The sequence below is a fragment of the Oryctolagus cuniculus genome, chromosome 1 (genome assembly GCF_051225735.1).
Source record: "Oryctolagus cuniculus isolate XC-2025 breed Fujian yellow rabbit chromosome 1, ASM5122573v1, whole genome shotgun sequence".
NCBI classification, from domain to species: Eukaryota; Metazoa; Chordata; class Mammalia; order Lagomorpha; family Leporidae; genus Oryctolagus; species Oryctolagus cuniculus.
This window is the reverse complement of record NC_142867.1, coordinates 21,892,454-21,916,152: the sequence shown is the minus strand read 5'-3', so window position 1 is coordinate 21,916,152 and position 23,699 is coordinate 21,892,454. Positions and strand designations below refer to the sequence as shown.

At 43.9% G+C, this 23,699-nt stretch overlaps 1 protein-coding gene and 1 long non-coding RNA gene across 9 annotated transcripts in view; both read left to right on the top strand.

Annotated features, from left to right (window-relative positions):
* The window catches only part of LOC103351346 (uncharacterized), a 103,100-nt gene extending 101,115 nt beyond the window's left edge, over positions 1 to 1,985 (top strand). For 7 of the 8 annotated variants that reach the window (XR_016217516.1, XR_016217507.1, XR_016217498.1 and 4 more), the window contains one exon: positions 1,593 to 1,985. This is a non-coding gene — a long non-coding RNA (uncharacterized LOC103351346). Of the gene's footprint in view, positions 1 to 392; positions 507 to 1,592 lie in introns of all 8 variants that reach the window. The other variant, XR_016217488.1, reaches the window with a different exon arrangement.
* Positions 1,986 to 3,082: 1,097 nt separating this feature from the next.
* Positions 3,083 to 23,699, top strand: part of HSD17B12 (hydroxysteroid 17-beta dehydrogenase 12) — a 200,029-nt gene continuing 179,412 nt past the window's right edge. The window contains exon 1 of the mRNA XM_002709065.6: positions 3,083 to 3,275. Coding sequence (XP_002709111.2) covers positions 3,116 to 3,275 — 160 coding nt within the window. The 5' untranslated portion in view covers positions 3,083 to 3,115. The remainder of the gene's footprint in view (positions 3,276 to 23,699) is intronic.

Below are 23,699 nucleotides of genomic sequence, written 5' to 3'. Positions count from 1 at the left end.
GAGAGCCCAGTCTGCATTTAGAGTAGAGTTTTTATGGACATGAGTGAAGAGGGTCCCCTGTTTTTTCTCCCCTCCTCTGTCTTCGGAGAAATTCTGGGTGGGGGATTTTTGGATGTGGAATTCCCTTAAACACAGCCCTCTGGACAATACTGGCTATCAGGGTTCTTATCTATTGGAGAAGCAAATGATTCCTTCCGTCCCCTATTGCCAGCTGTATCACTCCCTCTGTTCAATGAGTTCTTGTTGATAATGGATAGGCGAGGACACCCTGGGCTAGGGGAGACAGTCAAGAGGCTGGGCCTTGCTTTCTCAACTTCTTTCCTCATTCCTTTGCACTTGAATTTATTTTATTTAGACCTTCTCATTTTCTTTGGTCTCTCCTGTCCACATAGGCTAATAATATCTACCTGGCTACCTGAACTATGGTTCTGGATAAGGTTGCTGGAATGACTATCAGATCTGCTGATGCAGTAAAAAAGAATGTGTTGACTGATGTCCACTGACAGGTCAAGATTTCACTGTGGTGTTTTTAATGATATATTACTGAGTAGAGAAAAGTTGTTGGATTACATTTGTAAAATCATGGTTTTTCTTGTTAAAAGTGTGTGTGTTTGTATGTGTGTATTTGTGTGTGTGGTATATATTATATAGTTGTATATTTACACAGAAAAAGAAATGGAAGAATATCAGTACATCTAATATTGCCAACCATAATCAGTGGGAACAGAAAATGGGTTGAGACTTTTTTATTTTATATATTTGTGAGCCTTGAAAACTAATGAATACAAAACTATACTTTTCACTCATTTTTCCCCCAAAATGATGGGTTATAGTTTTATAGGGGACTCCGGGACTTTTGAGCTCTAGTCCGTGGTAGACTAGAAGAGGTGACGCATGAAAAGGACTCCTTGGTTCTAGAACCAGGTCCACTGCACTAAAGTGGTCCTTACACAAGAGATTCCACTTAAAGAGTCTGTTTTCTTGTTGGAAAAATGAGAGTGTTATTGAATTAGATGATGTATGTGGGCTGGCGATGCGGCTCACTGGGCTAATCCTCTGCCTTGCGGCGCTGGCACACCGGATTCTGGTCCTGGTCGGGGCGCTGGATTCTGTCCCGGCTGCTCCTCTTCCAGGCCAGCTCTCTGCTGTGGCCAGGGAGTACAGTGGAGGATGGCCCAAGTCCTTGGGCCCTGCACCCCATGGGAGACCAGGATAAGTACCTGCAGGGCTCCTGCCATCGGATCAGCGTGGTGCGCCGGCCGCAGCGCGCCAGCCGTGGCGGCCATTGGAGGGTGAACCAAGGGCAAAGGAGGACCTTTCTCTCTGTTTCTCTCTCTCTTTCACTGTCCACTCTGCCTGTCTAAAATAAAATAAAATAAAATAAAATAAAATAAGATGATGTATGTGAAATCATCTTGAAAATGGTAATGAACTATTGCATAACACATGTTAATGTTCCTTTCTGATAGTAATATTATTTGTTAAAGGGATGAAATGCTAATTTTTGGGAGCCTCCCAATGTCTAATGCAAAAAATTTTCAATATCTTTTAAATTGGCTTATCATGGACCTTTTCTCTTTTTTTTGACCCAGGATTGGGCATCGGACTTTAAATCCAAGTTAAACCACAACATTTCCAACTGTTTACATGAAGAAGAGACAGAAGACACAACTGTTAAAAATGTGTACGTTCTAATATATAGCCAACTGAAGGGGTCAACTCTGTCGCAGAGAAGTAACCAAGACAGCATTTTAAAAAATTCCTAGTTTCTGTGAAATTTCCTACTTTCAGAGTTTTTTCATTATATTGAACTATTTGTGATTTAATCATGAACATCTAAGACCTGATGTACAGAAATATTTAAAAGGAATTCAAAATTGAATGGGAACATTTGTACACTCAATATGATCCAATGTTGTAGCCTCAGAGTTTTTCTATGTGAAAGACATCTTTACATCTTTTCAATAAATGAGACTGGAATCCAATGTGGTTGTGTCTATTTGTGTGACGACTGAATGCTTCTTGAGATATGTTGCCTTCTCTGAGCTAATTCACAGCCACACCTTTTAAATTCAATCCCAGTTCTACCATTTACTTCGTCTCAAATGCCTAAGGATGGATGAGTGAGTAAGAGTGGAGCGCTTTCTGGCCTTGCACAGTTTCTTATACTTCCCTCGGCCTCTACTCTGCACACTTACGTAAAACTCCACTCTATCTCCCCGGAAAAACTTAAATTAAAAAAGGGAAATCAAATTCTATGCCGACCTTTTAAGACCCAGTTTAAAAAAAAAAAAAAAAAAAAAAAAAACCTTTCCAAGACTATTCCGCAAGCCGCGTCCCTACGGTGTATTCCTGTCCATCTTACACCTCTTATGAGGTTGTGTGCTAGTTATTCCACTCCGCCAAGTTGTTTGCTGGGAACTCCGAATCTGTCTTCTCTAGGCGTCAACACTCAGCGCCCAGGGACCGTAACCTGGGCAGTGTGTGCGCTGGGGAAGGCAGCAGCAAACTGCAAGCCTGTATCCAGAATAGACTGTGGGAACAACGATAACACACTTAACGGCGACCCGGAAGTGTTTGCTTGCGAGGTCCAAATAGAACAATGGCTGTTACGTCCACTTCTCACTACAACCTTCCATTCATTCCGGGCTTCTTTGATCCCACGCCATCTTCAAACCTGAGCTGGGGCTGACTGGCCAATCAGAGTGCAGCCTTTCTCAGTCGCGAGGATCGCTGCAGCCAATGAGCGGCCGGGGCGCTTTGGTGGGGTGAGGCCGCCAGGAGGCGAATTCCACGGGGGCGCGGTTGACGCGGTTGGGTGGGACCGAAAGTTGATTGGCAGCTGAAGAGTTCACTGCCTTAGAACGGAACCACCGTAGGGTGCGCGTCGCGGGGGAGGTGGGCGGGATAGTAAAACTGGAATCAGCCAATGGGTGACGCACTACACTCGGAGGGCGCGATAGATCACCAATGGCGGCAATGGTATGGCGCGGTGGGCGGAGTTTAGGATCAGCGCCTATTTGTGTCGTCTCCTTCGTCACGGCCGGAGCCTCCTTCTGACTTCATTCATTTTTTTTTTTCCATTCACGAAGATAGTGAGGCCTAGCCGAAAGCCATGGAGACCGCTCTCCCTGCCGCCGGCTTCCTGTATTGGGTGGGCGCCGGCACGGTGGCCTACCTGGCCCTGCGCATCTCGTACTCGCTCTTCTGGGCCCTTCGGGTCTGGGGTGTGGGCAACGAGGCGTGGGTCGGGCCGGGGCTCGGTGAATGGGCAGGTGAGTCGGATGCCGCGCCGCGCCCTGTCCTCTGGCGGGGCTGGGCTGGGCTGGGGCTGGGCCTGGCCGGCGCTGACCAGGCCCGGCGCTCGGCCTGCGCCTCCTCAGCTCGCTTCTCTGTCTCCTCAGACCCCTGCGTCCCGCGTACCCGCCCTGGCTCCCTCAGCCGCCTCGGGGCTTGCTTAGACTTCTCGGAGAGTTTTAAAAATACTCCACACACTGCCGGCGCAACTCTGGGAGTCGCGAAGCGCCGCCCGGGTGCGGGAGCCATCTGCCTTCAGGCTGCCCGGGGCTTGCGTCGATGGAGCCGTTCGCGGGTTCGAGGCCTGGAGTCAGCTCCTCGTCTCCTCCCCTGCCACCCGCCGCCCACCGAAGGGCGCCCCTTGTAAATAAAGTTTCCCCGCTGGGCTCGAATGCTGGCCCGGTTCCGAGGGATGCGGAGCAGGGCTGTTGACCGCTCCGGGATGAGGATGGGAGAGGGATGCGAGGGCGCGAGGGTGGCCGCCGTCTCCGTGCTCGGTGGGGACCTGGCCGCTGCATTTGACTTGGATTCAGCCTTTTTTTCATTTAATTGACACAGCCCTCCTTTTAAAAAAAATGCTCGCTAAAAGGTTCTCGGAGTCCAGTGGGTAGCGGGGACGATTCCTTCCTGGAAACGGCCGCACCTTCGTGTTGCAACCCGAGGTGTTTCGCAGAAGGGTGTTTGTGGGAGCGAGTTACCCGCGGATCCTCCAGCGATTTGGAGCCTTCAAGAATGCGGGGCAAAGGTCTGACTGGCAGCATTGCTTGCTGGGAAGTTTGCCTTTTTTTTTCTTTTGTGCTTTTTTTCATTTTTTTTTCTGTGTTAAAAACAAGTGATTGCTTATAATATGCTTGTGGTTCTTAGATATTCTTTTTTTTTTTCTTTCTTGTAAATAATGTTCACTTCACCAGCTCTTGGTGGAGTTTTGGGGTGGTTAGGTGTTGCTTGCAGACTAGGTGGGAGTAAGATACACAAATCATGTTAGTCCACGTTGACTTTGTTCATTCCAAAACATTTGAACAACTTAGTCAAGACAGGATGCATTTCGGGACAAGCAAGCTTTGAGGGAAAACAACTCAGATCGGAATGCAGAGGTGAGCTCCTCCCATGATGGGAGGCAGCTGTTTACACATGTTCATAACGCCTTGTTACGTTTTGATATTACTTCATCTAATCAAGAATATAATTTCTCAATTGACTTGCCCAAGTTTTTGGTTGTCAGCTTTGAAAAACTTGTTTGTGGACTTTTGGGATAGTTACACAAGATACTAATGCCACTAACTAATTATCAAGATAAAAGGCAAATATCAGATGTTTGATTTATGGAGTATAAACAATGTATATGAGTGAAATTGACACCTTTAGATTTGATTACTATTTATAACCCTTGTCTATATTCCTGCTGAACAGTAGTCTTTATGCATTTTACCTGTTGAACTCTTTTTTTTTTTTAAAGATTGTATTTATTCATTTGAGAGGTAGAGTTACACAGACAGTGAGAGTGAGAGTCAGAGAGAGAGGTCTAACGCTGGTTTACTCCCCAAATGGCTGTAATGGCCAGAGCTCTGCCAGGAGCCAGGAATTTCTTCTGAGTCTCTGATGTGGGTGCAGGGGCCCAAGCACTGGGGCCGTCTTCTATTGCTTTCCCAGGCCATCGCAGAGAGCTGGATTGGAAGAGGAGCAGCTGGGACTAGAACCAGCATCCATACAGGATGCCAGTGTTGCAGGTGGAGGATTAACCTACTGCGCCACAGTGCCGACCCCTACCTGTTGAACTCTATCTAGTGGAGCTTTTGACAACAAATTAAAAATGTGTTATCACAAAAATTAAGAAAAAGGAAGGAAGGGGAGGGATTGACGGAAGAGAAATAGCATTATATTCTTAAAATTATATCTACTTTAAATCTGTTCTTTTATATTCATACAAATGTAAATAAAAATAAAATATTTATAATTTGCAAACAAAGCCTTGTAAAAAATATTTAAATCTGTATTGGCAGATGATAAGATGGAGTCATCTATATGTGAGTCCATTGTAAAATCCAAATGATGCAACATTGTTGTTTCGTAAGTAACACTTGTAGGAAAAGGCTTGGTCCCAGAGGAAGAATAATTGACAAATTAAGGGCAGGGCTTAAAAAGATGTCCCAGTTTGATGTCGAACACTGGGACAGAGGCCAGCGCTGTGGCATAGCAGGTTAAACTGCTGCCTGCAGTGCCAGCATCCTATATGAGTGCTGGTTCGAGTGCTGGGTGCTCCACTTCTGTTCCAGCTCCCAGCTAATGCATCTGGAAAAGCAGCAGAACATGACCCAAATTCTTGGGTCCCTGAACCCACGTGGGAGACCTGGATGAAGCTCCTGGTTCCTTGCTTTAGTCTGGCCCAGCCCTCGTCCATGTGACTGTTTGGGGAATGAAATAGCTGGTAGAAGATCTCTCTGTAACTCTGCTTTTTCATCTAAATAAATAAAACTTAAAAAAAGAATACTGGGACAGTAGAGAGGATCATGGCTTTATAATTGAAATGAAATGAATTTAGTTTACCCTGAATTATCAGAAAATTTTCTAAGTGCTTAAACAGAAATGATCAAATTGTTATTTATAATATAACCTAAAAGAAAATACTTTCTTTGTCTAAAATTTGTCTCTCCAAATTCAGGGACTCTCAAAACAAAGAAAATTAAGGTGAGCTCATCTTAAACAGGTACCTTTTGGCAGGGGGGGAGCTGAAACTAGCAGAGGCGACCCCCGAATAAATAGTGTTAAATTGTGATGAAGAATAGTTTGTACAATTGTAGTTAATAATTTTAGAGTTTTTGTATATAAATCTACCAATTAATGTCCTCCCCTGCAATTACTGTATCAATCTCTAAGGATCACCGTTCTTTCCTGTGAAGCGTTCTTTGAGTATACGCTAGTAGGGGGCAGTGTTGAAGGGGCATTGCTTCTTTTCTGTTTTTTTTTTTTTTTTTTTTTTAAAGATTTATTTTATTTATTTGAAAGACAGAGTTACAGAGAGAGGTAGAGCCAGAGCCAGAGAGAGAGAGGTCCTCAATCCATTGGTTCTCTCCCCAAATGACTACATTGAGGTCATTTGACCAAATTGGGGAGCTGAGCTGATCCGAAGCCAGGAGCCAAGGGCTTCCTCTGCTCCCCTCAACCCCTACGGGACTGGACCATCCTCTACTGCTTTCCCAGGCCATAGAGAGCTGGATTGGGAGTGGAACAGCCAGGACTTGAATGGTTGCCCACATGGGATGCCAGGCTCTGCTTATTTTCTAGTATTTGTGTTCATGTAGTATCTTCCTTTCCATAACCAATTGAATATTTTAAGTATTCAGTAGCTATGTATGTTGAATTGATAGCTTATTGCTATTCCTATTATTCTTAAGTTGCCATGTGAGTATGTTTCATTTCTCTTCAGGTTTTAGAATTTGAGGGTCAGGGATTGTTGGTCTTTATTTTTGACTTTTCCCATGGTAAACTGACACGTTGTTCAGAGACTAGCTCTTGCAAACTTAAAAACAGAATCATGGCTAAAAACTGAAGTACAGGTTTGCAATCCGTGAAGGTGTTCTGGGCCACAGATTACTTAGTCTAGGTAGACTTTTAAGACCATGCATTCATTCCTTGGCCAGTTCTCTAACTTAGCACCTTTGTCTCCTGGTCAAGAGCTGAGTTACCTCTTTTCCTATGTCCTCCTCTGGTAACATTCCCACCCAAGTGAGTCACCCTGGTTTCACGTGGTCCCTAGCAGGTGGGCTTAGCCAATGTTGCCTGTCTTTGTTAGAGGGACATCCTCCTGTGTAAGTGGAGCGTCAGTTTTTTGAAGGTAGGTCTAGCAAGTAATCAAAAGGAAATTGCTGACATAGTTGGTCAGTTTGTACTGAATAAGAGAGAACAGTCACTGATCAAGAGCAATAAAGAATGTAATCTGTAGATTAAGCGTAGGTAAATTTTGCATTTATTTGAGCAGTTTTCATCACTTGAGTTATTCTAAAATGATTGCTATTGAAATGAAACAGATGCAAAGGCAAGGTGAAGTGTCTGGGTACGTCCAAAGTCAAGAAAGTAAACACAACACAGGAGTATGAGGACTTAGTTTTTTAATGGAGAGGATATTGCTCTCTGCAGCATGGAATAAACAGTCTAAGCAGGTAGTAAGATTTTTAAAGTAATAGCTTTATTTAGATATGATTCACATACTGTACACTTTACCCATGAACATGTACAATTCAAGATTTTTATTATGTTCACAGGCTGTACATCTACTGTCATCAAATCTAATCTCAGAACATTTTCTTCCTCCTTAAAAAGCTCCTCACCCATTAGCGCTTGCTTTCCAAGCTGTACCCACTCCAGCCCTAGTTAGCCACCACTTTCTCTCTATGTAGATTTGCCTATGCTGAGTATTTCATATAAATGGAGTCATACAGTATGTATCCATGTATACTTTTTGACTGGCTTTTTTCATCTAGTAGAAGGTTTTCAAAGTTCATATTGTGGAATGGGATCAGTATATCAGCTATTTTTTATTGCTGAATCATACTGTGTTCTATGGAGTGAAGTTAGAGTTCACAAAGAACTTTCACCTCCACGTTTTGTCCCCTGGGCATCTATGTTAGCAGGTCCCTAAGATGTCCCTGCTTTGGGTGCTGATGGAACTCTGTTGGCTCTGTAGCGTTCCAAGGTTTTCTGAATTCAGTGGATAATGAGGATTTGGATAGGACGTGGGGTGACAGGGTTCTTCTCTGAAAAAGCCATTTGTTAAAACTGGCTTCGCTTAGCCAAGCTCCAAGGACAAGAGGATTCCTGGAATCTCAGCTGTGATTGCAATTTCTGTTTTCACTTTGGCTGACTGCGTGGGATTTACCTCAAATGGTTACTTGAGTATCCATGGTCTTTTGAGGGTAGATGCCTTTTTTAAACGAGGCTGTGAGGTATCACATGATTTGAGAAATTATATATAAAATATTAATTATTTAAATTGACAGAGGGAGAGGAAATAGTAATAACTACCATTTATTGAATGCTTGAAGTGTGCCAGGCATTTGACAGAGATGAACATTTAAAAAAATGTTTTTGTTTATCTGAAAGGCAGAGTTAAAGAGAGAAAGAGACAGACAGACAGAAAGACAGAGACATAGAGAGAGATCTCTTCCGTCTGATGGTTCATTCCCCAAATGGCTATGACAGCCTGCATGATGGAGATGATCTTTAACCCTTCTTTAAGCTCTGCTCCAGTGGATAGAGGAGGAAATAGGGCCTTTATTGCTCTTCTTGTCTGTGGTTTTGTAGCTAGGGAACTGCAGAGTTGGGACTTGAAGCCAAATCCTTCAGTCTATAGCAGGTGCATATATGTGTGTTGGTGATTGGCCTAGAGGTGGGATGAGTACATGGGAGTGGATTTCTTTCTACACTAGGAACTTTATGAAAAACTTTTTGATTGAAGGCATACTTAGAAATGTGTACATGCTTGGAACTTCTGAACTTTTTAAAAAATTTTAAAAGACTGTTGTTATTTAAAAGGCAGGATTACAGAAAGAGAGGGAGAGACAGAGAGAAAGAGATCTTCCATCTACTGGTTCACTCTCCAAATGGCTGCAAAAGTCAGGACTAGGCCAGGCCAAACCTAGGAGCCTGGAAGACTCAGTTGAAACCCACATAGGTAGCAGAGGCCTAAGCACTTGGGCCATCTTCTCCTGTTTTCCCAGGTGCATTAGCAGGGCACTGGATTGGAAATGGAGCATCTGGGACTTAAACCAGCATTCCGATATGGGATGGCTACTCTGCAAATGGCAGTTTACTCTGTGGTACCACCACACCACCTCCTTCTCCAACCTTCGTGCAAGAATTAGAACATGTTAGAATCGAGTGGCTCGGGATTGTCTTCAGATCTGGAACCACGAATCTTATTGCTGCTTGAGAATACAGTGGGAAGTCATTGGAGGCTCACCAGAGCAGAGTTTGGCTGTCATCAGAATACCTAATGTCCAGTGCTATGTTCTGTTTATTGTCTGACATTCTCTAGTGGATTTAGGAACTCTGTGGAAGTCCAGCTTGGTAAATGTGACATGCTCCCTGTTCACATTCAGGAAACTCTAGTGTTAGGGTGTAAATAACCCTTCTTGTTGGTGAACTGATATTCATCACAATAGTCACTTTTCAAAATCAGGAAAAAAAAATTGGGAGGTCAAGCAGGGCAGAGAAACAAACTTACTTAGTTATAAGAATTCTTGCATATTTGTTCAATGTGCAGTTCAGCTCCCTGAAGGGAATCCACGCACCTAAATGGAGCAAGTTGTCCAGTTTGGAGTTAACAGGGAAACCTGAAAGTGCTGGGCTAGAGGCTATGTAAGGAAACCCATACGGTTGGAGAAGCAGACCGAACAGCATGCCTTGATCTTATTTGGAGGAAAAACCGAAGGTGGCTGGATGAGGGGGCATTTCCAGGGACTAGAGATTCAGTCCCTGTCTTCCCCAGCAGCCTCCATTGCGCCTACCTTACTCTTTTCTGCTTTTTCCTTCCTTTATGCACAGCACGGCCTTCTTTGGTTAGAGACCAAACCTGAGATCTTGTAGACCCAATCCTAGACTTGAATTCTAGCTCCTCTGCTTACTAGCAGGTTTCATAGGATCATTGTGTAGGTTAAATAGGAACACTTCCTCTATGTTAAACAGCACAGGGCTCAGCACTTAAGTACACAATAACTTGTTATTATTAATACTGTTATTTACTGTAGCAACATTGTGCTCTAGTTATTTGAGCTAATTGCCAGGTTAAGGCTGAGTAAGAAAAAATTAATATCTGGGTGACTGCATCTTCAGAAAACCAAGATTGCCATTGCTACCGTAACCGAAGAAGGTTGAACTTCAAAACTATCTGTTTTTGTTTGTTTTGGTTGGTTGAATCGAGAATAATTTATTTCTTTCCTTAGAAAAAATTTGTTGGGAGATTTAGTTGATGAAATTTCTAAGTTCAGAATACTCATGTGTGGGAAATGATCTGAATAGGTCAATTCCAATGCCATTAAATGCTAGTTATAGATAAGAATAGTTAAATTGTTATTTTAAAAATACTGAATCTTTTATTTCATTTTGTGTCATCCTTAGCATAAAATCAAAATGTAGTAACTCATGTGCATGTCTTCTGAGAAAGACTGAGGTTAAGGCCAGGGAGGAGGGGGGAGCAAAGCTGTCACTAAGTTTGGGGGCGAATATGAAATAACACTGTTCATTTGTCCAGTCCTCTGTCAAAAGAACTATTGAGTGCTGACCTTGTAACGCAGGCCAGTAGTAATCAGTAAGCAGTAATCAGATGAACATGCTGTGCTCTGGTAAATGGGGTGGGGGGTGGGGGGAGAAGATCCACTGGGTTCAGTGAGAGCTCGTGGGGGAAGGGAGAGTTGCCCTCAGGGAAGTGATAACAGAACTGAGATCTGAAGGGGGAGTGTGAGTGAGTGGCAGAAAGAACAGAGGTGACTGCAGGTGCTACCTTCCTGAGGGAGGAAAGAGCAGGACCCTTGGGAAACCAGGTCTGTGGGGGGAACTGGAGCGGTAAGAAGGGACAGCAAGCAAGACTGTTTAATCTTTATCCTAACAACAATAGAAAACGATTTAGGGGATTTCATTTTTATCATTTTTAAAAAGAAATTATTTTTAAAAATGATTATTTATTTAAGAGGCAGAGAGACAGAGATGGACTGAAACTCACCTGCTGGTTCACCCACCAAGTGCCTGCAAAGCTGGAGCCAGGTGCGGGAACTCAGCGTAGGTCTCCCACGTGGGTGGCAAGAACTCAAAAACCTGAGCCACCATCTGCTGCCACTCAGGGTACACACTAGCAGGAAGCTGGAGTTAGGAGCTAGAGGTGGGAATTGAACCCAGGCACTTTGGTAGGGGCTTTGGGTCTCTGCGCTGACATCTTTTTTTTTTTTTTTTAAGATTTATTTATTTACTTGAAAGTCAGAGTTATGGAGAGAGAGAGAGAAAGAGAGAGAGAGAGAGAGAAAGAGGTGTCTTCCATTAGATGGTTCACTCCCCAGCTGGCCTTAACGGCTGGAGCTGGGCTGATCCAAAGCCACAAGCCAGGAGCTTCTTCTGGGTCTTCCACGTCTGTGCAGGAGCCCAAGGAGTTAGGCCATTTCTACTGCTTTCCCAGGCCATAGCAGAGAGCTGGATTGGAGGAGGAGCAGCCGGGACTCAAACCGGTGCCCATATGGGATGCTGGCACTGCAGGTGGCGGCCCCATCCACTACACCACAGCGCCGGCCCTGTGCACTGGCATCTTAATTGCTAGGCTGAACACCCATTCCAATTTAGGAAATTTTAGCAGATGGGTAACTGGTGGAATTTGCAACTGTGACCAAATTTTTTTTAACATAACTTGCCCAAAGCTGTCGCTGGCCCTGTTTGAGAAAACATCACCCCACAGAGATAGATAAGTATAAGTGATTCAGATAATGCCCCTTAAAAATCTTCCCTCCCCCCCACCCCCCCTTTTTTTTTTTTTTAAAGAAAAAGCACATTTATACTCTACAGTAAGGAGGGCACTTTTGTATACTTTGTGGTTATCATTTCTCAGAGATCATTTCTCTCTGGGGGAAAACTAAGCACTGTGGTATGGGACGTTCTGTTACCAGGGACAGAGTTGGTGAATGAGCCTTGAAACTTTCTCCAGGTGACTCCATGATACCATGGTATTGTCTCTGAGAAGCCTGTCACAAATCTGCATCAGAAGGAGTACTTTGTTCATTGTTCTTGTGAAGTGAAACAAGGATTTGCCCCATCTCTAGCTGACAATTCCAGAAAGACGAGCCGTTTCAACAAGTTATCTTTATCTCCATTAAGCTGAATTATTTCTACTTAAATAACCCCGTCACTGGGGAAAGGGAGGAAAGGTTAGGCATTTTATGAATCTGAACAATTAAGTGCCATTCAGGAGTAGTACGTTGGTAAACAGGATAGCTGAACAGATTGGCTTTGGAGTCTGCTGGGCAAGGGCACGCTCTGCAGCTTACTGAGCTGTTTGACCTTGGGCAAAGATAGTTGACCTTCAAGCCTTACTTCATTTATAAAATGCGAGTGGGAGTTTCCAGGATTATTATGACAATGAAATGAGATGTAAATGAGGTTCTAGTGTAGTCCTTTGCGTGTTTTTGTGGATATCAAGTAACATACTTAAGAACATCTTTTGTTTGTACAAATCACTCTTACTTGATGAAAAGGGATTGTTGAAGCTGAGAAATGATTGTAGTTCACTCAGCAGACATTCTATTGAGAATCTAAAGTTATGAAAAGATCAATTAGGAGATGATTAGTGCTACTGCAGAATTAATTCTGTGCGTGATGAAAAGACTTACTAAGCAGTCCCTTTATTGTTCCCCTTAGTGAATCTAGGAGAGGATGGACTGAGAAAAATTTGGTTATGTGCAACTTTTCAATTACATTTATAAAAACCTTAAGAGTCATCTTTGAATCTTCATCTCCATGTGCAGTCTATTAGGAAATCCCGTTGACTCTAACTTTTTAAAGAATTATTTTATTTATTTGAAAGAGTTACAGAGAGGTAGAGAAAGAAGAGAGAGGTCTTCCATCCGCTGGTTCACTCTCCAGATGGCTGCAATGGCCGGAGCCGTGCCAATCCGGAGCCAGGAGCCAGGAGTTTCTTCTGAGTCTTCCACGTGGGTGCAGGGCCCAAGAACTTGGGCCATCTTCTACTGCTTTCCCAGGCCATAGCAGAGAGCTGGATCAGAAGAGGAGCAGCTGGGACACTAACTGGCGCCCATAAACAGGATGCTGGCACTGCACCACAGCGCCAGCCCCCGTTGACTGTCCAAAATACAGTCATTTCTATGCCACAGAAATCTCTTGCCTTTGTAATAGCAATAATCTCTGTCTCTCAGCTTCCACCTTGGTCCTCCTACTGTTGACCCTTAGCCAGCAGCCAGAGTGATTCTTAAAAAGGATGGCTCTGGCCAGCGCCGTGGCTCACTAGGCTAATCTTCCGCCTGTGGCGCTGGCACCTTGGGTTCTAGTCCCGGTTGGGGCGCCGGATTCTGTTCCTGTTGCTCCTCTTCCAGTCCAGCTCTCTGCTGTGGCCCAGGAAGGCAGAGGAGGATGGCCCAAGTGACTGGGTCTTGCACCCGCATGGGAGACCAGGAGGAAGCACCTGGCTCCTGGCTTCGGATCGGTGCAGCGCACCAGCCGTAGTGGCCATTTGAGGGGTGAACTAACGGAAAAGGAAGACCTTTCTCTCTGTCTCTATCTCTCACTGTCTAACTCTGCCTGTCAAAAACAACAACAACAACAACAACAACTTCTGATCCAGCTTCCTGCTAATATGCATGCCTGGGAGAGCAGTGGAACGTGGCCCAAGTGCTTGGACCCTTGCCACCCACATGGGAGACCTGGTTTTGGCCTGGCCCAGCCCTGGCATTTGCGGCCATTTGAGGCATGAACCAGCAGGTGGAGGATCTGTCTCTTTTTCTCTCTGTCTTTCTGTAACTGCCTTTCAAATAAATAAATAACTATTTTAAAAAGAAAAAATCCACAATCTTTAGGGCTGATGTGGCATAGCAGATAAAGCTGCTGCCTGTAGCGCCAGCATCCCATTTGGGCTGGCTGCTGCACTTCCAATCTGGCTCCCTGCTAATGCTCCTGGGAAAGTAGTGGAAGATGGCCCAAGTACTTGGGCCCCTGCCACCCATGTGAAGGACCCAGATAAAGCTCCTGGCTTCGGCCTGGCCCAGCCCTAGCTGTTGCAGCCATTTGGGGAATGAAGCAGCAGAATGGAAGATTCTCTATTCCCTCCCCCTTCTCTCTCTGTATCTCTACCTTTCAAGTAAACAAACAGAATAAAAAAAGAAGAGAGAGAGAAAGAGAAAACCAAACAAGCACAATCTTTGTCTTTTACTTCAAAGTTTTAAATCACCTGACTCCTTTGCCTTCTGACCTCATCTCTGCCTTCTCTTCCTCTTTCTCTTCTAGCCACTCTCCCTTCTTGCTGTTTTTGCAACAGGCATGGCAAATTTCTCAAGTTTACTCTGAGGGCAAAATGCACGGTCAGTGGACCAAATGCATCGAGTGGCCAGTTTGCTCCTTGGAAGCTCTGGTGTGTTTCAGTTGCTTTTATGATTTTTGATCGTCTCCAAATCATGCTTTCCTTTCTACACCTTTGTCCATTCTTACTGAATCTACCACCACGGTATCTCTTTCTTCTGTGTGCCCTTAATGTACTATCTCCTTACAAAATCCTGCACTTACTCTGATGCAAGTTTAACTTCCAAAGACACTTCCAGTCGAATTACCCCTTCACCTTATGCAAAAACTTTGGAAGTTCCAGGGCCCCGTTGATGTTTGTCTTATGTCTATTTCTGGTATCATCTCCTGCATACCCTTCCTTAGATGGATCCCTGGATGACTTTTGGTGTCCTAGACATGCTATGCTGTCTCGCTTCTTCCTGCTTCCATGGCCTTGCTGTGCAGACACTTAGTCATTTCAGTGGATGTTGAGTGTTGGCTTCATTCTTCTTGAAGTGCTTTTCTTTTCCCTCCCCTCCCCTCCCCTCCCCTCCCCTCCCCTCTCCTCTCCTCTCCTCTCCTCTCCTCTCCCCTCCCCTCCCCTCCCCTCCCCTCCTTTCCCTTCCCCTCCCCTCCCCTCCCCTCCCCTCCCCTCCTTTCCCCTCCCCTCCCATTCTCACTCCTCCCCTCCCCTCCCCCTCCCTCTGCTTTGCTTTGCTTTTCTTTTCATTTCGTTTCGTTTCTTTTCTTTTCTGATTTATTTATTTGAAAGGCAGAGTTACAGAGAGGCGGAGAGAGAGAGAGGGGTCTTCCATCGGATGGTTCACTCCCTAAATGGCTACAACAGCTGGAGCTGGGCCATCCGAAACCAGGAGCCAGGAGCTTCCCGGTCTCCCATGTGGGTGCAGGGGAACAAGGACTTGAGCCATCTTCTACTGGTTTCCCAGGCCATAGCAGAGAGCTGGATCAAAAGTGGAATTGCCAGGACTTGAACCGGCATCCATATGAGATGCCGGCACTGCAGGTGGAGGCTTTCCCTGCTACACCACAGTGCTGACCCCTTGAAGTGTTTTTTCTTATTCCACTTTCTTCCTTACTCTCTGTTGGAGAACTTCTGCCCATTTTTCAGAATGCAGACTGTGAATTTTTTCCTGGGGAACTTTTGAAATGGAAGTGATCATGTGCTTTTGGAACCTGGATAGTCTTGTGTTTTGTTTTTTTTTTTTTTTTTGTACTTTTACCTTAGTGTCATGTGTGTGTGCATATGTGTATGTGTGTATGACATTAAGACCCAGGGCACTAGTTCATTGTGTGTAGCTGTGCAGGCTAAGTTGGTTGATCCAGTATCTCTTACCTTTAGCCTCTGCTGGGCTTATACCCCAGCCTACTGATTATGTTGATGACAGAATTGCCAGTGAAATATGGTGTTGTTTTTGTATGGATTCCTGAGGGCAACCAGGAAAGGATATGGTATTTTTTAGCAATTGAATAACCAGTTTTAAAATTCCTTTAACACTTGTAGTATGTACAAAGCTCGTTCTCCAGATTGGTTTTACGCTAATGACTGGCATTAACTGCTCACAGCCAAGCTAACTTCCAGCAGAAATATTGCCAGACTTGCTTCGTGCTGGCTGAAAAGCCAGTCCTATCACATACACAGTGCTAACACAGTAAACAAGCTCCCCTAATCTTACACATCCAATCTTATAATTTTGCTGTGGAACAGGGCGCTATTGCTTATCTGTGTGTTCCAATACCCATCATTGCCTGTTCTGTGAAAGGAGGTGATGATGCCTTTATAGATAATGTGAGAACACACATACACACACACACACACCCCAAAACAAAACGCATTAGTGTAGACAACAGCATTCACACATAGGAGACTGAACTCATGCAATATTCTTGTAATGATGACATCTTAATTCACAAAATCCTTTTCAGGCATTCTCCCCTGATTTCTACAGCAGCTCTGTGAGGCAAGTTAGGGTTGGTTTTGTTGTATTCACATAATATATTGGGATCAGGAGGAGATACAGTGACTGATGTGAGGTTTACACAGCTAGTGAGTAGCAGAAGAAATTGAATCTAGGTTTTCTGACTCCAGGCTCCATGTTCTTTCCAATATACTGCCAAGATTCCCCACAAAGGCTGATTTTAAGGCAGTTTAGAGTACCCGGGTAAGGCTCAGGACCTCCCCAAATGCTGCTGTGAAGTGAAAGCTCTATTTATGTGATGGCAGCATCCAAATCACATGGGTCATAAGAATCAGTCAGCTGTGCTTGCCAAAAATAGGTTCTGGACTTCACCATAGATCTACTCAATCAAAACTCTAAGAAGAGTACGTGGAGAAATGTGTTTTTAACTGATGAGATAATTCCCTAGATAGCTTGCATTCTGGGAGGTGCTGGATTATGGTCAAGTAAGCCCTAGACAATGGATTATTTATGTAGGTTTTTTTTTAGCCAAATACAGGAGGTGTTCAGAACATTCATGGAAAATGTATATTATGAAAACATTTTGCATGGATTTCAAAATTTTTTGCATCATGAGATTCATGAACTTTTTTTTTTTTTGACAGGCAGAGTGGACAGTGAGAGAGAGAGACAGAGAGAAAGGTCTTCCTTTGCCATTGGTTCACCCTCCAATGGCCGCCACGGCCGGCACGCTGTGGCCGGTGCACCGCGCTGATCTGATGGCAGGAGCCAGGTGCTTCTCCTGGTCTCCCATGGGGTGCAGGGCCCAAGCATTTGGGCCATCCTCCACTGCACTCCCTGGCCATAGCAGAGAGCTGGCCTGGAAGAGGGGCAACCGGGACAGAATCCGGCGCCCTGACCGGGACTAGAACCCTGTGTGCCGGCGCCGCAAGGTGGAGGGTTAGCCTAGTGAGCCGCGGCGCCGGCCCAGATTCATGAACTTTTAATTCCATTTTTTCTATGAGCTTTTTGAAGTACTCTTGTATCTATTCTTGATGGTAGGGCTTGGTTTATAATAGTGTTGCAACTTCCAGTGTTTCTGTACTAAATATTTGCTTATAATTTTGACAGATAGGGATTATATTATAGGCAAATTCTGTGCTTATGCATTTGAAATTATTATAAACAAACCAAAACTCTTAGAACCTCAGTATGCTATACTATGGAGACCACAGTCCATATGTCCATTATTTCTCAGTCTTTACCATTTGGAGATTGGGGATGAAGGTAAACAATTGGAATGATTTTGGTTAGATGAAAAATAATAAAATAATTTGTCTATGGAAGCATAGCTGAAGGCTTTGGAAGCAACTAAACAGAACTGAGAAGGAGCAGGTGTTTAGACTATTAGGTAAGATGCTGCTTGGGATGTCCTGTATCAGAGTGCCTGGGTTCAAGTCCTGGCTCCCTTCCTGATTCTAGCTTCCTGCTAATGTGCACCATGGGAGTCAGCAGGTGATGGCACAATTCACTGGGTCTATGCCACCTACAGGGGATGCCAAGTTGGGTTTCCAGTTCCTGGCTTTGGCCTGGCTCAGCTCTGGCCACTGTAAGCATTTGGGAGTAAACCAGCAGAGAGGAGCTCATGCTGTCTGTCTCCCTGTCCTTCTGCCTCTCAAATAAATAGGAATAATTGAGAGAACAATATTGTGTTCTTTTTCTCTGTATGTGATTTTTCTTAAAGGGACTCCCTATCTTAGCTTATTTTTGCTACATATAAAGGAAATATTTAGAGTCTACTTTCCTTTGTTATAGGTGAGGTTTTAAAAAATTATCTCTATTGTGAAATTGGTAATTGTGAAACTGTAATAAGATACTGTTTGTGATCCTTAAAGAGCCAATAAACTGAAGAGAATTTTTTTTTTTAAGTTCTCTAAATGAGGAAGAAGGGAAAAGGCCTTTGGTTCAATCAGAAGAAAATTTACATTTTGGCTGGCTACTAGATGGCCTTTGTTGTGATAAATAGTGGAATCAAGCTGTTGTTCATTCAGCAGATAACTATCCATTGTGTGCTGATGATGTCCTAGGCCCAGCTCTGCGAGTGGGAGTGTAGTGTGATCAGGAAAACTGTGCCCTACCTCTTCTGGTCTAGCAGAGGGCGGGGACACTGACATTACAGGAGCAGCTGTACAAAGCGTAATAGGAGCCAGCTATGAGGACACTAACCTGCTTCAGGTGCTATGGGGTGTTTTTGGAAGTAACATTTAATCTAACCTGTGGAAAAAAAGGAATAGAAAGAGGATGTTTAGAATGGTAATACAAGGGGAGTCAAAAAGTTCTTGGAAAATGTCTATTTTTTAAAAACTACACATGGATTTCTAAAGTTTTTGTACTAAAATAAACTTACCTTTTCGTTTCATTTTCTACGAACTTTTTGAAACACCCTCGTGGAACATAATGTTTATTCAGAAATTTACCATATACCAGGTACTAGAGTTCACTCATTTAATCTGCACATAATCTAATAAGGTAAGTCTTATTAATGTTTTCATTTTACTGAGAGAAAGCTAAACTGTCAACAGGTCAAACTATGTCCAAGGTCGATCTCATGGCTACAGAGTGTTTGGGATTTAAGCAAGTCTGTTTCTGGAGCCTTTCTTAGCCACTGTGCCAAACTGCACTGGTAAATTAGAGGTGGAGAGGGTTAGAGGACAAGGGAACTTTTTTTTTTGAGATTTATTTTTATTTATTTGAAAGACAGAGTTAGAGAGAGAGGTAGAGAGAGAGAGAGAGAGAGAGAGAGAGAGGTCTTTGATATGCTGGTTCACTACCCAGACGGCCGCAATGGCCGGAGCTATGCTGATCCGAAGCCAGGAGCCAAGAGCTTCTTCCAGGTCTCCCATGCGGGTGCAGGGGCCCAAGGACCTGGACCATCTTCTACTACTATCCCAGGCCATAGCAGAGAGCTAGATCGGAAGAGGAGCAGCCGGGAATAGAACCGGCGCTTCAGGCCAGGGCGTTAACCCACTGTGCCACAGTGCCAGCCCCCAAGGACAGGGGGACTTTTCATGCAGAGGGAACACCCCTGGATGAAGACCTTGAGGCCGGTGAGAACATTCCAGGAACTTTTTCTAAAAGATGATTGGGACGGCTAGGGCTGAGAGTCCTGGGAGGAGAGGCAAGAAATAGGACTAGAGAACTTCACAGAGCCAGTTTTTAGAGGGTATGGAGGCCATGTAAGGGATTTATTTAGCCTGAAGATTGTGACATCACTGAAAGATATTAAGCAGTAGAGTGCCGTGGTCAAATTTATATCTGGGACAGTTTACTCTGGTAGTTTGGTGAATGATGTGGAGGGAGCAATCTAGGAGGTGCCTGGTGGTAGAAGTTGGTGGTTTAGGTTAATGGAAGCAGGAGAGAGGGAGTTGGAGGAGAGATAGGGGTGAAATTCATGGAATCTTGGCATAAGTTTATGGCCTCAGAGGTGAGGGAGATAGCAAAGTCCAGAAAACCTGTACGATGTCTGCGCTGTGGGCACTGATGTTAACACAAAGAGTGGAGGCTTTGGGAAGAAAATAGGTTGATTTCTGACAGCTTCAGGGTGGATGTCAGGCTGACTGTCGATTAGCACCAAGCAGAGCTGAATGTTCTACGTGACTTGCCTATATCCTTTGGGTCAGCCATCATTTATAGTTGTCCTAAATTATATGCTCCATTTTGTAGTTTATAAAAAACTCTGGAGCCTCAGCATGCAGTATTTTAGGAAAGGGGAAACATTGTTTTTGGACAGTTCCTGTTTCATGTAGCACTTTGTGCTAGTTTCTTTTTTGGCAGGAAGTGTAGTGGAAAGTGCACTGGATTATCGCAAGACCTGCGTTCATACCCCACCTTCATAGCTTTGACACTTATTAGAATCTTCCGTCAGCCATTCTGTTTTGGTTTTCACCTCTCAAACATGTCTAGAAACCTTCACTTGGCTGGTCTATCCAGAGAGATGTTCAGTGTCTTTGGAAACACTGCAGAAAGTTGAAAGCATTGGTACATATGAGGCTTTGCCCTTTCCTTTCCACTTCCCCCTCCCTTTCAATTACAGACCTAGAAATAGAATTGCCCCATGATTTGATCAGATTGTGTGAGATTCAGATTGCTTTAAGATTTATTTTGGGATCTGTTGCAACACCTGAGTGTCTTTTGATGTGATTATCTAATATATGTCAATTTTAGAATATACTAAAGCAGATTTTTTTCAACTTTGTTAGTGTGAGCTGGGTTTCTGAATTAGAAGTTAAACTAAGTTGACCACTAACTGTGTTAGTTTTAAAGAAATAACTTAACCTTTGGTTTTATTTTTAAGATATAAAATGTATGCTAATGAATTAAGGATATAGTTAAATAATTTCTAGGGCAGTGTCATTTCAGGTGTGGTATAATTGGAAGACTTTCATAGCTTGACATAACTGTCGCATTATTGTATTATCAGCATTATTATAAGAGATGATTATAAGTTCCCTTCATTTCTCACTCAATACCCCATTGTTCCCATCTTGGGCAAAGATATTTAGAGAGTTCCTGTTCTTTAGATAAGGATTTTTATTGTTCTCATTTTTATTTAAGCTAGATTCTTATGAATTATAATGTTGATGACTTAACTGTACCTTTGAATGTCTATAGCAAAAGTATCATCCTTGAAATGTGGAAATATTTTCCTAAATGTATTTTCAGTCTAATTTTTAAAAATATGACAAAGGTTAGAACAATATATAAAATCCACATTTCCTAATAACATTTGCTTCAAAATATATTATTTCTTTGAAAAGTGTGTACTTTTTTTTTTTGCAAATTATTTGTTAATATTGCTTCAAATATACTTTCTTGTCTCCTCTTTTGGGTTCCCATCTTAATTTGGGTTCTCTCAGAAGCAGATGTTGAGACCAGATTCAAGTCAACAAAGGGAGCCTACTCAAGTACTGTGGTCAGTGGGAGCTTAATTCCAGTGCAGAACTTGGGAGTTAGTGCAGAACCCTAGTTCCAGTGATCTCACCTGACGGGCCAGGAAGCGCCTGCACTTGTGCACTGGTGGCCATTAGTCACTAGCTGAGGGCTGTCGCTAAGGAGGAACATTCACTTGCCAGCACCTCTAGTCTGCTGTGCACTTGTGTGTTGTCGTTGGGCAAAGAGACGCTTCTGGAATGTGCTGCTCAATGGTATGTAGGAAGTATAGTGTGGGCAGGGCTTGCTGGATTAGTTGTGATCCCATCACAATGTTTGCACTTGGCTTTATTTTCTTCAAATAAAGCTACAAAGAGGCCTGAGGGAAGATAGAGAAGGCATTCATTCCCGGAAGTACAAGAGATACAACATGCAGTAGGCAGGTGTTATCACGTCATATGTTAAGCCGCCACTTTGGATGACTGCATCTCAGCAGAGTGGTGACTGGACTTCCAGCTACTCCACTTCTGACCCAGCATCCTGCTAATGTACCCTGGGAGGCAGCATGATGGCTCAAGTGCTTGGACCCCTGTCACTTACATGGGAGACCCAGATGGAGTTCTATCTAGGCTTCTGGCTTTAGCCTGGCCCAGTCCTGGCTGTTGGCAGGCATTTGGGGAGTAAACAAGTGAAAGGAATCTCTCTCTCTCCTCTCTCTCCTCACTCTTCTGTCTCCTCTCTCTCTCTCTGCCTTTCAAGTAGTTGAAAATAAACATTAAAAAAAGGAAATACAGGGGCCGGCACTGTGGCTCACTTGGTTAATCCTCTACCTGTGGTACCGGCATCCCATATGGGCGCTGGGTTCTAGTCCTGGTTGCTCTTCTTCCAGTCCAGCTCTCTGCTGTGGCCCTGGAGGGCAGTGGAGGATGGCCCAAGTGCTTGGGCTCCTGCACCTGCATGGGAGACCAGGAAGAGGCACCAGGTTTCTGGCTTCAGATTGGCTCAGCGCCGGCCGTAGTGGCCATTTGGGGAGTGAACCAATGGAAGGAAGACCTTTCTCTCTCTGTCTCTCTCTCTCTCACTGTCTATAACTCTACCTGTCAAAAAAAAAAAAAATACAGTAGATTTGAGGTATAAGCGGCTGTATTTTTATAATTTTTCATTGTGAGTAGAGATTTTGCCATCTCTCAGACTGATTGATAAATTGGTCTGTTATGTATTTTAACGTTTTCTGTACATACACATGACTGCTTACTAAATATTAAATGAACCCACAGGTTTGTGTTTGTGTTAAAGTATGAAACAATTTCTTCCTCTTCATGCTTTAATTTTTGTTGAGAAATGATTTCCACATGGTCAGCATCAAGCGAGTATGACATCTGGGAATGTTGTGGCAGATGTAGTTGGTTGGTGACAGAATCTCAAACTGGATAGCCATTGGCAAACCATATACTTCAGGGAGGTTGGCTCCCTCCTCAGTCACAGAGGACTGATTCCTTTCCTCTTGCTAGTGGTTGGTGTAGGAATGTGCACATCACAGTTCTGGCCAATGAGATGTGAGAGGATTTCTGCTAGAAGGAGGGCTTCTTTGAAGGCTTTTTCAACCCTACAAGAGAGGAAGAAAGAAGAGCGCTGTTGTGAGCAGTTGATGTTTGCAGCTGTGTTGGGTAGCTGCGTGAACACACCAGGGAAAGAATGAGCATTGCGGATTGCAGGGCAGAGAGACAGAAGGCACCTGGGTCCTTGAGACCATCACGGAGCTGCTTGATTCACTGACCAAGGAGGTGCCTTGTTCTTCCTGTATTTTGAGATAATAAATCTCCTTTTACTTAAATCTGTTTCTGTTACTTGCAGTTGAAAGCATCCTAAGCTGGATTCAATAGAAAAGGAGGGAAATTTTCTTGTTTTGAATTAAATTTTATGATTCATTTAAAGTCCCATATATTTGAGTGAACTGAATTTATTGCTGTTCATGTGAATACTGAAATGGATGAAAAGGGGAAGACTTTAGTATGGAATATGGTTGCAGGTCTCAAAAGTAAATAAAGCCTCATTCCTGATTATGGTGGTTATTGAATTCTTGCTCATATCAGGCTGTGAAATCATTTTAGTGTCCAAGTCTATAGTTTTTAAAGCTGGGGTAGAGGTGGGTGGAAGTTGTTTCATTGCCATTATTTGGGAGCCATTATCAAATGGTCTAGGAATATTATTTTTATTTATCTTTTAAAGATTTATTTATTTATTTGAAAGTCAGAGTTACACAGAGAGAAGGAGAGGCAGAGAGAGGGAGATGTCTTTCATCCGATGGTTCACTCCCCAACTGACTGCAACGGCTGGAGCTGCGCCAATCCGAAGCCAGGAGCTTCTTCTGGTCTCCCATGTTGTTGCAGGGGCCCAAGCACTTGAGCCATCTTCTACTGCTTTCCCAGGCCATAGCAGAGAGCTGGATCGGAAGTAGAGCAGCTGGGTCTCGAACCAGCGCCCACATGGGATGCTGGCGCTTCAGGCCAGGGCATTAACCCACTGTGCCACAGC